The sequence below is a fragment of the Lepidothrix coronata genome, unplaced genomic scaffold (assembly GCF_001604755.1).
Source record: "Lepidothrix coronata isolate B3197 unplaced genomic scaffold, Lepidothrix_coronata-1.0 Scaffold94, whole genome shotgun sequence".
NCBI lineage: Eukaryota > Metazoa > Chordata > Aves > Passeriformes > Pipridae > Lepidothrix > Lepidothrix coronata.
Genome location: NW_016690274.1, coordinates 1,040,101 through 1,056,618, shown reverse-complemented (window position 1 = coordinate 1,056,618; position 16,518 = coordinate 1,040,101). Strand labels below are relative to the sequence as shown.

General features: G+C 38.3%; 1 protein-coding gene across 1 annotated transcript; it reads left to right on the top strand.

Annotated features, from left to right (window-relative positions):
* The first annotated feature begins 1,958 nt into the window (after positions 1–1,958).
* On the top strand, positions 1,959–10,592 carry OPRM1 (opioid receptor mu 1). Its single transcript, XM_017822064.1, has 3 exons — positions 1,959–2,331; positions 3,246–3,766; positions 9,083–10,592. The coding sequence occupies exons 1-3, from the start codon at positions 1,989–1,991 to the stop codon at positions 9,119–9,121; spliced, it is 903 nt and encodes a 300-aa protein (XP_017677553.1). The 5' UTR covers positions 1,959–1,988; the 3' UTR covers positions 9,122–10,592.
* Positions 10,593–16,518: the final 5,926 nt, after the last annotated feature.

The following is a 16,518-nucleotide window of genomic DNA, read 5'->3' as shown; positions in this document are numbered from 1 at the left end:
AATATGTCCTTAGACCTATGGAAAAGACACTCATTTTGATAAACCACGGGGCTTAGTACAACCTTTACATTCTGGGTAACAGTAAAAGCAACATAAAAATGTTGCTGCTTTCCTTCTCCTCTGCAAAATTCCCAGGAAATACTTTCTCCTTCCTCCAAACAGTTTTTAGAGCTTCAGCTTACTGTGTATCTCTCCCACACTGCAATCCTGCACATTTTTTCTGTAAATTTTTCCAGTTTCCAGGAGAGAGTCATGAATGCTTGCAGCAACTACCTCCTCTTATATTAGTATTACAATCTTGTTAGATAAATGCGGTAAGAAAAGTGTTTAGGAGACTTTCAGAATATGGGTTTTATTTAAAACTAGGAACTGTCATACTCAGACCATACTTTCTCAAGACAGCAGTCAAGAAAGAGCTTGGATCTACTTGAAAATATGTTTTTAAAAACCAACCTAATTTGAAATTAGGGTTGCTAGTGGCTCCTTGTGCACAGTGCTAGAAAATGAGAGAACAAATCCAGTATCAATGCTTTCAAATGTTCATCATAAAGAGCTATGTAGGTCCATTCAGCATGAAGTCTGCATTTCTGCAGACCCTACCAAAAAAAGGTCCCAAGTGTGTGTTCCCTACACAGCCCCGTCATTGGGATTTTTTTTGCAACTGACTCATGTTCTGAAGAGATCTAAGAGCAATAAAAACCATGAAAGACTGTATTTTACACTTTGTCTTCCCCAGCAGATTCCTTGACAGATCTTTTCAAATGGGCTATTCTTCTTGCAAATCATTCTATAAATTGTTGAATGTTTGATCAAATACCCTGCTTGTTAGTTTTGCAGAAACAGAAGGAAGTTTTATCAAAAGAGCAAGCTATTTGATGCACCAAAAGCCAGGCAGCCACAGTGCCCAGCAATCTCAGCAGCAAGGAGAGCAGCGTGGCCAGGAACATTACTTAAAGTGAAACATTCATTGTACCACTGCAAATCTATAGCATCCACATAAAAAGTGGGTCTCAAGTGCTGCTTAGCTGACACAATGGACTTGCAAATGTTCTTCAAAAATTTGATTAAACTAAGGAGGAATCTGGACTCTATCTTTAGCAAATACAAATTAAAATATAAAATGCTCTCCCTTCTCAGCTGTGATTTGAGTGACATATTCAAAATTCAGGAAGTAGGGTTTGGGTTGTTATAAAAGCACAGACTCAGAGAGAAGAGAGTGCAATGAAGGTTGAAGACCCTCCTGCCAAAACAGTCACTGCAGAGCAGAGCAGAGAGAGCATTCCTACCTCAAACAGCAGGTCTGCAGCATCCACCTGGCATGCTGGTTCTATTGATACATTCAGTGCATATGATGTTTTCTTGTTTGATTGAAGGAACATCTGTCGAACTTATATTGGACATTGAGATTAGTAGAGCACTTATTTTAGAATTCTGTGATTATAAACTAATGAGAAAGTCTAAAAGCCTGAATTTTTAGACACATGGACTTGATAATTATGCTAATCTCTTACGTACTTATTCCTTGAGGAATTACATCATTACTACTCCACAACCTACAAATGAATTCTCTATTTCTACAGACCATGGTTATGGTATTTGGCATGACATCAGCAGGTACAGAAAATCTATCCATGTAGTACAGTGTCTGATATGTAGAAGTACAGGTTTTTTTCAGCTTCTTAGTTCTTTAGCATCTGTCATATTGTTTCTTCTGTGTTTCTTCTGTGTATATCCTTTCCCTCAGCACGAGTTAAATTAATCTTTTCTTCCTTACATCCTTTAGCTAATGTCTCACTGAACTATCAACATTATATAGGTAAATCATAGCAAGGTCATTTGGTTAAAAGCAGAAAATACGATCTTTGACAGTATCTAGCATGTTATTTTACAGAAGTTTCTTATAGATGATGCACTGGACTCAATTTTATTTAGCAGTGTCAGCTATGGTCATTCATGCGTTGCTGATTTTTTTTTCTAGGTACACGAAAATGAAGACTGCCACCAATATCTATATTTTCAATCTTGCCTTGGCAGATGCCCTAGCAACAAGTACTCTGCCATTCCAGAGTGTGAATTACTTGATGGGAACGTGGCCATTTGGTACCATCCTCTGTAAGATTGTTATATCCATAGACTACTACAATATGTTCACCAGTATCTTTACACTCTGCACCATGAGTGTAGATCGCTACGTAGCTGTTTGCCACCCAGTTAAGGCCCTTGATTTCCGTACCCCCAGAAATGCCAAAATTGTCAATGTCTGCAACTGGATTCTCTCTTCTGCCATTGGCCTGCCAGTTATGTTCATGGCAACTACTAAATACAGGCATGGTAAGTCTGGCTTTCATTCCAACATTTAAACTCCTTTCTGCATTGTTTTAATGTAGAGACATTGAATTAGCTTCTGCCCTCCAATCTGTATAAAGCATGTATCAGTGCAAATGGGCCCCTTCAACAATTTTGCAGCTGGCTGTAGTTGACTGGACAAGCACTACGTGTCATCTGTGTTTTACAACAGGCAGCTCCAGCTCCTTCTGTGGTCCATGCAAGTCTTGCTGCCCCACATGGTTACTGCAGTGTTTGGAAAAGCATCTGGGCCTGCCTGCCTTCTGCTGTGGGGCAGTTATACATTGTCTTACAGCACAGAAGCCTGCACTTTATCCAGAATATTCCCACTGGGACTGGCAGTCATAGATATGTTGCATGTAGTCTGGCAGGATGTGATACAGAGCAGAAAGCACAATTCTGGATCACTGGTGCTCAAAGACCTTCCATAAAGGGACAGTGACAGCACGTCAACATAAATCCAAACCCACCATGGTGCATAGTTGCCAGGTGACATGTCATTTTCTTCCCCGTTGCCCTGAAATGCCCAAACTCTTAGCACATATGATAGCTAAGCCATCTTTCTTTTCACTAGGTTTTGAAAGTGAAAATGAGGCAAGGTTTGAGCATTTGTGACTATTCAGCTCTCTTTCTTTTCCAATATACATTTAATTCCAAGCAATAGAATGAAAAAGAGGACACGTTAATTTGGTTTTGTTTTTCTAACTCCATACATGTTTTGCAGCACTCTGACCTATCAATGTTTGTGTAAATGACAGCTCACAGATTGCTTCATTTTACATGTTGACTTAGTAAATCTTCACATATTTGCCTATGATATTTAATTTAAAAAAGTTTTAAAAAAAGCAAATGAAAAACTGACCCCCTTGTTCTTCTCTGATATTTTCCTTTTTCCCCAGGCTCGATTGACTGCACGCTTGCATTCTCCCACCCTGCATGGTACTGGGAGAACCTCCTGAAAATCTGTGTGTTCATCTTTGCCTTCATCATGCCAGTCCTGATAATTACTGTGTGTTATGGGCTGATGATTTTACGCCTGAAGAGTGTTCGCATGTTATCTGGCTCCAAAGAGAAGGATAGGAACCTGCGGAGAATCACAAGGATGGTTCTTGTAGTGGTGGCAGTGTTTATTGTCTGCTGGACTCCCATCCACATTTATGTCATCATTAAAGCCCTGGTCAACATCCCAGAAACTACTTTCCAGACTGTCTCCTGGCACTTCTGTATTGCTCTAGGGTATACAAATAGCTGCCTTAATCCAGTCCTTTATGCATTTCTAGATGAGAATTTCAAAAGGTGTTTCAGAGAGTTCTGCGTCCCCACTTCCTCAACCATTGAGCAGCAAAACTCCACCCGAATCCGACAAAACACTCGTGACCATGCTTCCACTGCCAACACTGTGGATAGGACTAACCATCAGGTATGACTAGCAGTGGAGATGTCATCTCTGGATCCAGGCCACCTGCCTGGAGATGACATGTATTCTGAAGTTACTGTCTGTACTGATTTGTAGCTATCTGAAGGTCTGAACACCTGTGAGGTTATATTTGAAACTTCTGTATGCATACACAGAGAACCCAGTCCTGCATGGTGCTAGTTGTTCTCTACCCTGCTTGATGTTCAGAAGTCAATGGTTTTCAAGTTTACCTTGCCTGACTGGGTCCCACGTGCATGCATGTACAAAGCACACAAAACAGCATTTCATTTGCAGGATGTTTACAACAGGTGACTGATTGAAGGTTAATCACAGATTTCTCTGTTCATATTCCTGGTCTTCTGATAGACACAGGAGTGCGACAAAATACAGATCTCTCTTCTTCTCCCATTGCAGCAGTGAATAAAAAGATAAAAAACTGTGTGTGTTCACTTTTGACTGATGTACAGAGAAGGCCTACCTGGCCTTGTTTTTCCTGAAAGACATGCAAGAAGTAGACAAAAGCTTGTCTACATGCAGTTCTTATATCAGATATGTGTTGACTAAGGTGGGTTTTGATATTGATAGATTAATAGATAGATAGACATAAATATATACATACATGTTAAGGACTATTGTGCCATTTTGCCATTTTAGCTATACTAAGATACCTTTTCCTTCTAGAAAAAGCCTTTAAGAAGCAGACGTTTTATGACACATCAGATACCAAGAGAAATAGATTTTTTTTTTTAATTCAGCCTTTGGTTGCTTACTTTTTCAAAGAAGCTCTTTTGTAAATGTTCAGTGTCCATGGTCCTGTAATTAGTCCAGAGAATTTCCAATCCCCATCCTTAAGTGAACATCAAACAAAGCATGAAAGCAAATCTTAACATTCACGAAAGTCATTCAAGCACATCACAAGCACTAGAAGTTTGAGTTGTCTCTGTAATTCCTTAAAAAGAAGAACTAAAGGCATAAGCCTGGTTCATTCCTTGCCATATCACCTTTCAGCAATATACTTAAGGTTGCTCACACACCAGTTTCTCACTGCTGCCACTTAGGCCAAAAGCTGACTGTTTCCTTGAGGTGCAGAACTCAGTGACTTCTTGTGAAAGCAGCTGCAGACCTGCCACTCAGCTGCTGCCAGAAAGCATAAATCTGAACATTACCATCTCCAAACAGACTAAACAGTAATTGCACCAGAAAAGAGGAGGGACCAGTCTAAAGGGAGAAGGGCTAAAGTGAGCTTTATTAAGCATCAGCAGTTGGTATTTTTATTCACCACTGTCTGATTCATACATGCCAAACCATGGCCTGTGAAATCAGCACCTGCTCAGTCTTACACACACTTTGATGGTGGAGCAGAACTGCCAAACTTGGCACAGGCACATACATATATGTATGTATGTATATACATGTAGTATTCACTAGGTGTAGCAAATTATTAGAGAGACTCATCTGTTAATAATCTATTTGTAACCCTCGCTGGAGTCAATTTTGTGCATGTGTCCGACAACAGGATTGCGTCTCTTATGTAGTACAATTCCAACTTTCTAAAGTGTGATGTGTATGTACCCATTTTCTAAATTTACTTATGGATCTTTATATTACTTTTAGGAGACCTGTACACTTCTACCCGTAGCAGAGATTAATGTGGCACTGGCCAGAGGCTGGTGAAATAAAGTCCATTTCCTTGAGCACTGAGCAAACACAGAATAGAATATGTTTTGCACAAAGGTCTTTCAACCTACACCAACAAGGGAGACAGTCTGCAGAGGCAGGGATGAACCAAGCAGTGAAGTGAGCTTGAGAGTGACAATAAGAAGGAAGCTAGTCTCATAGTTGCATTCTTTGTTGATTAGGGATTTTTTTTTCCATTCAGGGAATAGTGATGAAGTTAGTTAAGAAGAAATAAAGTATATATAAAGAGAAGGGAAAGGGAAGACACTGAAGGGAAAGGAAAGTGAGAGGAAGAGTGCTGGGAAGAAAGGGGAATGTCAGTAATGAGGTCCAAGTGAGGCAGTAAGGATGGAAACTGAAGCAAAGAGACAATCTGCATGGAAGAAAGGTGTATACAGAGCTATAAGAAGTTACTTGACTACTTTGGTAGCTCTTCCTAGCAACTAAGTTATCAGTTTTCCCCAGAGCCAAGGAGAAGAAGACCACACTTGGAAGCTTAGGTCCTCATAGATGGGCAGATAAGTCTCTTTGCGTGGTCAGGTATTTGAAAGAATTTGGAGTGGACAGTTTCGCTTCCCTCACCACCATCCCTGCAGTTCCTGCTTGAGCAGCTGCTGCTGTTGCCATTGGTTTACTTCTACCAGCTGTGCTCACTGAGTGACGACCTGGGCCTTATCCCAGGACTACAGTTCAGCAGTTGTTTGGTGCAGTCTTTCTCACTCTCCACAATGTCTATAGAACACATACACAGCAAGCCATGTTCAAAGCTTAATATTAAACTTAATTTATCTTTTTTCTCCAGCAAACATTTCTGTAAGAGGTAGTTTTGTTGTTGCTTTTATCAGAATTACAGATAAGATTGTAGAACTAATCTACACTAAAATGGTTCTCTGGAGTAGTACTTAAAAGTGTAACATGTAGTATTTTTATATTATTATTTTAAACAGAGAAAGCCCTAGAGTGAATGCAGCTTTTGCTCTCAAAAAAGAAAAAAGAAAGAAAAATCCCCAGACAAAACAATGTTTGCTTAGATAGTCAGATTTTGTAAATTCTATTGACAGGGTATTCTTTTCACAGGTAAGTGCCTTCTGTACAAGAAAGTCTAGCTCGTATATCTGTATTGATCGAAGTATACTGACAAGGTCTTTCTTGTAAAGACGAGGCCTTGGAGAGCATTTGGTATGAATTCTAATGGCAGGGCTGTATAGTACTAGGCACACTTCACATAATTTTCTAAGAAACAGATGTTCTACAAGTTCCTTTTTTGCCAAGTGAGAATTCTTTTCTCCTGCTAAAGTTAATGAGAACTGCAAGGCTCAATCACATAAGGCCTAACACTCTTAAAGCACTTAAAAATAAGCATTGACTGGTGGAAGGAACAACTGTATTTTCTATCAGTTCAAAACTCCTACAGAAAAGCAGCATCTTGCAAATGCACAGAGCAACATCTGATCCGTAACACTGATGGTGCGAGCATTTATAGAAATTGTATATGCCCAGTAGACAAACAGCTCTGAGGGATAAAAGACAGTGGCTAATCAGGCATGCAAAAAACTGGAAGTGTTGTAAGATAGGTGTTTCACATCTGTGGGGGGATGTATGCTGCGTTACACTCAACTAACTCCTGCAGTAAAATGCATAGGGTTCGTCTGTTCTGAAGTGAGCATAAAGGCTCAGCTCACTTTAGTTCAGGGAGGCATATGCAGCCTTATAAGTGTATTTGCATGGAGAAGGAGTGATGGAATCCTGAAAAAAACGCTCAAAACGCAAAACTGCTTACTTTGAACTTTTTTCTGTATGACCCAGTATTGGTAGGGTAAGGTAATAAGGACCAAAGACTAGCTTTTGCAAGTGGTTGAGAGTTTTTGATGTCATTGGCATTAACCTGATTCGTATAAAAGACCTTGGCAAGTATTTTGAAATAGCTCTTACTTCAGATGCTCGGAGACTATTTGCATTACTTTATCTCTGAGATTAAAAGGTTTTGTTTTTTTTAATTTAAAATTAATTACTTTTCCTGAAAACTGTTTTCCAAATATATTAAATTTTTGCTATGTGTTAATACCAAAAAATATAAATAATTAGGAAACTCAATTATTAATAATTATTGAAATCCAAGAAATTTGTTTCCATGAATTAGTTTCTTTGTGACATGTTTTTTAACTGTTTTTATAGCTGTTTCACCTGAATGTATCGAAGCAACTAAGCAAATTATGTATAGGCACATCTTCAGGACTATTTAGTCATCCTATGTAACTATATTTTGCAATTTTAGCTTCTGATGCTTTCTCCTTAACTACTGACGTGTCTAAATGCCCTAGTGGAAGCTGCAAATCCTCCTCATATGCTGAAAATGAGGCCTCAGATGTGTTCAGTAAACAAAGGCTCAACCCTGAAAACTTTGCCCTTGTTGCTTGGTTTGGCAGCCACATGTAGAAATAAAAAGGATATTGGAGTCAAGAAACGCTATTTTTAAGTTGAAACAAGGAAAAATTGAAAGCTAGTTTCACTTTGATTAAATAAATGAAGAAAGTGATTTCTTACTTTTCCGTTTTCTCAGTGCTATATGAGAGATTGCAAACAAATATGGGAAATGCTGGTGAGTCCTATTGCGGAAACACGAAAAAGCTGGGCAGTTTCTGTAACTCCAAACCTTGGCAGATTCACATCTACCTGTTTTAATAGAGAATGGCCTTTCTGTGTATTTTTAGAAAATTGATGTATCTCCTTTGTAAATTATACTTTGTTTCAATAATAATTTAAAGGTATTGATTTGTTAAGAAGCCCATTTCTGGTAAGATAGTGACATCAATGAAAGACTTGTTGAAGTTCAATAGACCCTTAAAATCAAACTTTCTTTTTTAGCTGATTCGTACTGTCACGGGCTCTTTGTGAATCTTCAGGTTTCATCTGTGATTCTTCTGCCCATGCCATAAACCCTTGATTTGCAGTGTCTCCTACTCTGTTTTCAACAAGTTCTAGTACAACATTTGCTGGGCAGCAAAAAGGGATTCTGGACTTTCAGGACATGCTTTGCAGTAAGCAGGTTTTCTTGATGAAAACATCTGTAGTGCTGTTGTGCCTGCATGCAGATTGAACCTAACATGGATACTGTGGACACCTAGGGCCGAGAGGTTGTTGGGTTTGTTTGCTGATGTAAGTCTGTGTCACACTGCATTTAAACTGGACTTGAACTGAAAATCCAAAAGTCAGACAATATCCTGAAACATAGAATGTATCAGCTAAAATACCAGCTCTTCTTTAACTGCTACAGAAAGCATACAGGGAGGGAGTGATATCTTTCCATACTCGTGAAATTCATACAGAGTTCCACTCTAGAAAGAGAACAACTGGCTTGATACAAAGTATTCTAATTCTAAGTCGATTTTCAGACCTACTAATGTTTTTTTGTCTTTGAAGGCCAGACATGAAACTTTTCTGTGTTTTGTTACTTCATGGCAAAGTCATGGTCTTTATGCCTTACTCCCTATGTGTTCAGCTTTATACAGTAGGACAGTAGATGCAAATGAGAAATAAATTCCTCTTAAAAGAAACCTGCACACATGTAGACACACACACAGACTTGTGGGTGGGAAGATACTAAGCAACTGTTCATTGTATTTGCAATTTCTTTCCTTTCAGTTGGAACTTCAAGAAGCTGAAACTACTCCACTGCCGTGACAGGGTCTCCTGCTGCATGGCTCTCAAAGCAGTTGCACACCAGTGCCACGGTGTGTCTGGGCAGTATGCTATGGGAACGTGTAGGATATACTTTCCCTCAAAAAAATACCACAGAGGAAAGCATCTGCTTTTCCAGTCTGTCACAAATTGCTTCTGCAGCACATCTACTTTGCACAGAATAGAAGCATGAAATATAACAGCAAGCAGAGCCAAGAGATACAGGGGCTTGCCAGGCTCCAGTGTTCAAAACAGTCATGTTTACCAGGAATACATACATAAGTCTAAAACACAGCTGTTGTACCTCTAGCAATCTGACATGCTCTTGATAAGTTTACAGTGGTGTTAAAACAGGTTGGAAACAAAAATTCAAAGGCTGGACAACTTACTTTGAAAAATGAAAGTGAGCTTTTAATGATGAGAAATGATGTGATATGAAGTTTTAATACTGTTGGGTACACTCTATTTATTCTTAAAATTTGTAGAAGTGTTTCCTGTGCAGGTTATTTGCGTGCTGAAGTCTAACAAGGTCATCTAGAACAACACATTTGCAGTTCAAGAGGTCTTCTCTTACAGGATTGCAATTTCAAAGGAAAAATATTTCTTTCAGTGATCACTTAAAAAAACCCCCAAAACTCCAAGCTTCACCTTCTGTTTCTCATGTAAGAAAAGAGTAAAATCAAAACAACAAGCTATCATTTTTTCTAAAAGAGATGAGTAAATGAAAGTATTCCATGTTATTGATTGTCAAATTATCCCCAAAACACTACATTACCATAAATTCCTTTGTGAATAGAAATGTATCTATAAGCCTGTCAAAGCTTGCACAGGCTGATGATGTCCTCTCTTTCAAGTAGTTTCTCAAATTTCAATTGCTCTGTCAGCAACATTTTCAATTTGTTAGTCATCAACAGCCCCTATGTGAAGTGCTTGGAGCAGTTAATGCATTAGTCCTTTTTTAAAAAACAAATACAAAAAAAACCCGGACAAACAAACAAAAAGGTTACATTTTGCTAGATATCTATTTTTTCTTAACCAAACCTGTAATATCTTTGCTTTTCTAACTAGTGTAATACAGTCTGCATCTGCATTTTGTATTAGCTGCTAAAACACATTAAGATTTCAGGAGAGAACATTGTACTGCAGTAAATGCCTCCTTAGCTGTTTTCTAGTATGAGAAATAGAAATATCCATGTAGATAATTTGTGGTGCGATGGTATTTTCTAGATATTGTTTGTTACTTGGTTTGTAAATAAATCATCAGTAGTTAACCAGGGGAAAATGTACTTTGATGAATTTAAGTGTATTCTAAAATACAACTCTATGGAACAGGGAGGTTTTTTGTCTTTTTCTTTCTGCAGCCAAAATGTATTTCTTATTTTAATTGTTAAAATCTATGTAACAATAAGCGTTTAATGTGAAATTGTTTCTGCCATAGACTGCATAATAAATATTGAAGGCCAAATACTTGCAAGTTGTAAACTAAAGGATTATTTGAGTTTCATCACTGTGTTCCAGCTAAATGTGTAGTCTAGATATCAGAATATGAAACTAAATATAAGGGAAGTGCCTTATTTTTTTTTCCCTTTCTGTTGAAAATTCCACTCTGTTGTCACATGGATTTAATGTTTAATTTTGTATTAATTTAGCTGTATCATCTCATAGTCATCATTAAAGTTTAAAACACAGTCATCGCCATTCTAAGAGGTTTTGCATCTAATTTTTAAACAGCATAAGACAGGCACTTGGAAGAAATTAACATATTGTTTTACACCACACAGGAGTATGACTTAAATAACAAAAACAATGTAAAATACACCAGAGATGTAAATAGATTAACATCATATGACACCATTACTGTCTGATGTGTTTGGAGCAATTTGACATGCTCACATACAACCACCTTACAAAATTTAAAAATATTGAATGACTATTTGAAAAGTCTGATGGATAAAAAACATGTTTGAGGAAACTTAGAATTGCAGATTTATGACTAGTCAAAAGTTCATCAGCTTTAACAAAATTTACATAATTAATTGAAATCAGTATTTTTTCTCTACTTAGAATGGAATGAAGTACACAGGCAAAATATTGTGGCTTGCCAACAGACAGTCAAATATTTTTAAAGATTTTCTGATTCTGTTGTCCAACAATTAATTGAGCAAGCTGACTATAATTATTTCTGGCAGTATTAATGTTTTAGCCTTGATGGTTTAAGGATATGAGGAAACAAATTTTATTAACAGAGCATTAGCAAAAAATAAGAAAAAGTCATTGTTTTTTTTTATTTTTCCCAGAAGGCTTGAATGTTCATTGGTAGTGCTTTACAGTAAGTAGGATATTATTACATAATTTCTGTGTCTGCATTGCAAAGCTTTAATAAAAGTGTGTGTGTTTCTTTTATATTTGCAACATACTGTATTGAAGTATATGCTGATTAACATGTTATGCCATATATTAGTAGTTTAGCTTTAAAAAATGCCATGTGATCAACCAATATGAACACAACTGCCTTGGAGGTTCTCAGGTTAATTACCCACCTGCCTTAAAGAATATGTGGTAGTTTTCATTTAAAAGAGGGGAAATCCCAATAGTTCAGTATTTTAAAAATATTTTTAAAGGATTCCGGGTAGTTTTTGGGTTTGTCCCTCCTGTGCTGAGAACTCGCTGTAGATACTCAGCTCCAGGATAAGGCCAGCACGGGAGCCTATCTCTGTTAAGAGAAAGACAAGGTGAGCAGAGGAAGACTTTCCCTTTTCAGCTTCTGGCAGATGGAGGCTTCCCAGGCTCTTACCTATTAAACAGCATGGGCACATTCCCAGGCACTGAGACAAGCTTGCCTGTACTAATCCCAGCAGCAGGGTACAGCCTGGCATTATTGCCTGGCTCCCTGCTGACCTGTATGCTCCTAGACAATTTTGGAGGCAAAAAGGAATTTACTAGCTTAAAGGCAGGCTGTTTTGTCCCAGTGGGTTTCAGAGTCCTGACAGTGTAACCAGGCACATTTTCTCTATTGTTCCAGAAGTATTCATAATTTTAAAAAGACTTTGTTGAATTTTTCTTTATGGGGTGACTGAAAGAATTCCTGGATCTATAAACTGATAGAAGTTGTTACCTAAAACATGCTCTAGCAAGGAGTCCCATGGTTGTGCTGAAATATTCCTGTTTTGTTTTTTCTAAAAGTTCTGCCAGATATTTTAGTTGGGCATAATTATTTCTTATATTTGGGGGGGGAAAGGGGGATGGTAAAGAGGGGAAGTGAATAATGGTCATTTAGTATGACATTTTAGCAAGATGATATCAATAGGACTATTCAGTAAAGAATAATCCTGACTATTTTTCTTCTCTTCGTCATACGGGTCATGCTTTTACAGATTTTATTGTATAACTCCTCATTTTTTTATTTCCTAGCATACTAATTGGTATTTTGAACATTCTTGAGCAGGCATGTTTTAAAGGGATTACCCACAATGACTCTTAAGATCTTTTGCCTGATCAATAACATCTCATTTATTACCCATGTGGTACATATGTGATTGGGATTTTTTTTCTCCACAGGCACACATTTTTTTGTATATGTATCAAATTGGCATGCCATCTGTCACTTGATTGACCAGTCACTTAGGAATTCTTTGTGATATATGGCCTAGCTTTTATTATATTAAATAACCATATGTGTTTTTATAAGCATTGTTATTTCACTGCATGCCCCTCTTAACATGGGACAGCAACTTTCTGGAAAATCACTGAAAACTTCCCTTCCACTTATTATTTATTCCTACTGTTCATTTCTGACCTTTCATTCAGTTACTAATTAATGAAGGATTTGTTTTCCTTTATGTCATTATATATTAATTTCTTTAAAAGGCTTTGGTGAGGTACAGCATCCAACAGATTTTTCACAACTGGTGCACACCGTGTCTCACTCAGCTGGTTCACTTTTTTCCACATTCTCACCTGCTCCTCCAATGACCTCTGAAATTCTTAGTCAGTTCTTCATTCTGTCATACTTGCCACCTGTCTATCCATTCTGCTCTCCCACCTACCTGGCTTACTGAAAAATCAGATACCCTTTCCTCAGTCTCTTCTTTTTTTTAGAAAGGTTACCACTAATTTTGATTTGGGTTTGGGTGGCATTCTCAGATTAGGTGACAACTCACATTTGTACTAGAGTTAGGCCATGTGTTTCTTTCTAGACCCAGCACTACTGCAGGGTCATCAGCCCTTAGTTACATGAGTTAGTCCTAAGTAGACAAAGACTGAATGCTTCTGCAAAGACCATAAATATTCCTCTAAGCTTTTATTGCAGTTCCAGTGTTTTACCACCCTAATTGTAAAAAATTACTTCCATATATCCAGTCCAAACTAAAACCAGTCTACCATCTCTTAGTTTAAAACCGTTATCCCTTGTCTTATCACAGCAGGCCCTGCTAAAAAGATTGTTCTGTCTTTCTTATAGGCCCCCTTCAAGTACTGGACAGCTGCTATAATCCAGGCTAAACAGCTCCAGCTCTCTCAACCTGTCTTCATAGGAGTGGCGCTCCAGCCCTCTGATCATTGTCATGGCTTCCTCTGGACTCTCTCCAGCAGGTCAATATCTTTTCTATTCTGATGATCCCAGATCTGGATGCAGTGCTCCAGGTGGGGTCTCACAAGAGCAGAGCAGAGGGGCAGAATCATCTCCCTCGACCTCTGGCCACACTGCTTTTGATGCAGCCCAGTTGGCTCATGTCCAGCTTTTCAGCCACCAGCACCTGAAGTCTTTTTCAGCAGGGCTGCTCTCAATCCATTCATCCACCAGTCTGATGGGTTGCCCCAACACATGTGCAGGATGTTGCACTTGGCCTTGTCGAACTTCATGAAATTCCTAGGGTCCCACGTCCCACTTCAAACTTGTCCAGGTCTTTCTGGATGGCATCCCATCCTTCAGGTTGTCAATGTACCACTCAGCTCTGTGTCCTCCGCAAGCTTGCTGCAGGTGCACTCAATCCCACTGTCCATGCGTGTGATGAAAACATTAAATAGCGCAGATTCCAGTACGGACCGCTGAAGGACACCATTTGTCACTGATGTCAGCTGGACATGAAGCCTTAGACCATTAGTCTTTGGATGTGACTGTCCAACCAATTTCTCATCTACTGAGCTGTCCACCCATCAAATATATATCTGCCCAATGTAGAGAGAAAGATATTGTGAGGGACCATGTCAAAGGCCTTACAGAAGTCCAGATAGATGACATTTGAGGCCCTTCTCTGGTCTTGGCAACTACATCAGCCAATTTCCTACTTTCAGGAGGCTATGTGTAAGGGAAGAGGGAAGTTGAAGAGGTTTCCTGCTTAAATGTCCTCTCTGACAAGAGGTGTTTCATCCCAGAGTTGAAAATTTTCCACTGCAGATACAGACCCCATGAACTCAATTCTCCTTGTGTGATTTTGTCTCTCCTGAAGCGAGAATACAGCTGAGTGCAACTGCAGATGCCTTAGCAGAAGAAATACACAGCTGAGCTGGCTTTGAGCTGGCTTATGCCGGTTCACTCAGCTAACAAAAGGAGGAGTGAGCTCAACAGCTGAACTCTCTGTCTTTTTGGCTTTATTGTTATTCAAGACAAGGCAGCATGAGTAGGCTTACCTATGCTACAGGCATATGACTCTCCTTTTGAATAATGGAAGGTTACTGTAAAAATCTACATCAGGCCTTTCCACATCTCCAAATTAACAAAAAGGTAGGGCACTAATGGCACTAATTAACGCAAAGTTTTCATAAGGATTGAGGTAATCAGGAAAAACTCTGGAGATCAACTATGTGCCGTCTGCAGTGGTGAAAATATTACTTTGGTGGCCTCAGGGGGGTCCTTGCCCCAGCATGGGTTGCCTGCAGACACAGTCCCTTGGTGTCCCTGTCCTTCTTGCTACTTATTTTTTCTGGTTTTGGTGTATTTTTTTTTTTTTTACCAAAAACGGTTTCTATATAGGGTCAGTCTTTTGCCAAATTTACACAAAAAAAATTATCTGTGATTTTTCCAAAGACCATTCAGTAATTTTCTCCAGTGACTCACTTCTGAGATACTTAATTTTCTCAAAACTATGTTTTTTAAGATCACGTTCTCTTGAAAGCCTTTTCTACAAACAAACTGAAAGGCCTTCTGTCAGTTTTTGCTTTCTATCAAACATTTTCTTTATCATATAGGATCAAAGTGATAACTTTTGTTGCAGGACTGTTAGCTGATCAGAAAATATATTATCTAGGAGTTACCAGTACTGAAATCTCCAAACTAAGTGATAAAAGCAACACTTTACCTTCTACTGGTATCCAATTTCTTATTTGACCAGCTGCTGTTTCTCTTGATCTTTTTAAAATTTTCTACTGATTACTGCTTCCATGTATTACATTTTAGCAAATAAAATGAAGGCACAAGGCACAAGTGTTTGTACTTTCAGATATTTTTGGCTGGTTTTTTACCAGACAAAGGATCACATTCCTTCCCTCCTCCCCCCACCTATTTCTAACAAGTAGTATTTTCTTTTGAGTTTTTCGAAAACGCAATATATTTGTGAATAAGGTGCAATTTAGTTCAGGATAATCTGAATTCTCTCTCACTGCTTAACAAGTCTGTGAATGTATATATTCAACCTCTAATATTAAATGTTTGCATGGTTTACTGAATAATACAGAGATGATACAGGCTGTTCAAATTTAATTACTTTTTTTAATTACTTCATTGGAATATTTTCTTGTATCTGATATTCCAGAGAACAGAAGACAAAAGAACAGGGAACAGGCAGGCTCAAGGCATACACCATTCATATGTAAATGATGCATCACTTTGGTGTTTCTGCATATCAGTTTACTGTCAGAGCCTCTTTCTATAAATACCTATTTTATTTTTCTCTTGTAATGCTGTCACTATGAAGCATCAGAATTCTTTCTTCCCAATGCATTGAGTCAGAGGGATAAATACAGCCTGGTGGATCCAAATGTGATAGCAGGTCTGGCAATGAAGGCAAGAGTCTAATAACTTCTTGCTCTGAAAGATTTACAAATCAAGATTGGTTCCATGTATCATAATGCAATTAGATAAAAAGAGAGAATGGTAACATCATAACGCTGACTAACACAAAAGTAATCATACAATGTTCATGAGATTTTTTTTTTCAAGAGAAGATCAGATCATATTGAAGCATCCGCTTATGATGGATCAGAAGTTCATACTTTGACATTAATTCTTGGTAATGGAGAAGATGAGTATCATCACCAGATGAACTCTGAACAGGAGGCCTCCCATCAGTGTTGCTAATAACTATAACCTCCCTCTGTGCTGATGGTCTCTAGCTTAATGCAGCTCATTACAGAACAACAGAAAACTTATTTTTTTAAATATTTGATAGAGCATTTATGTTGCC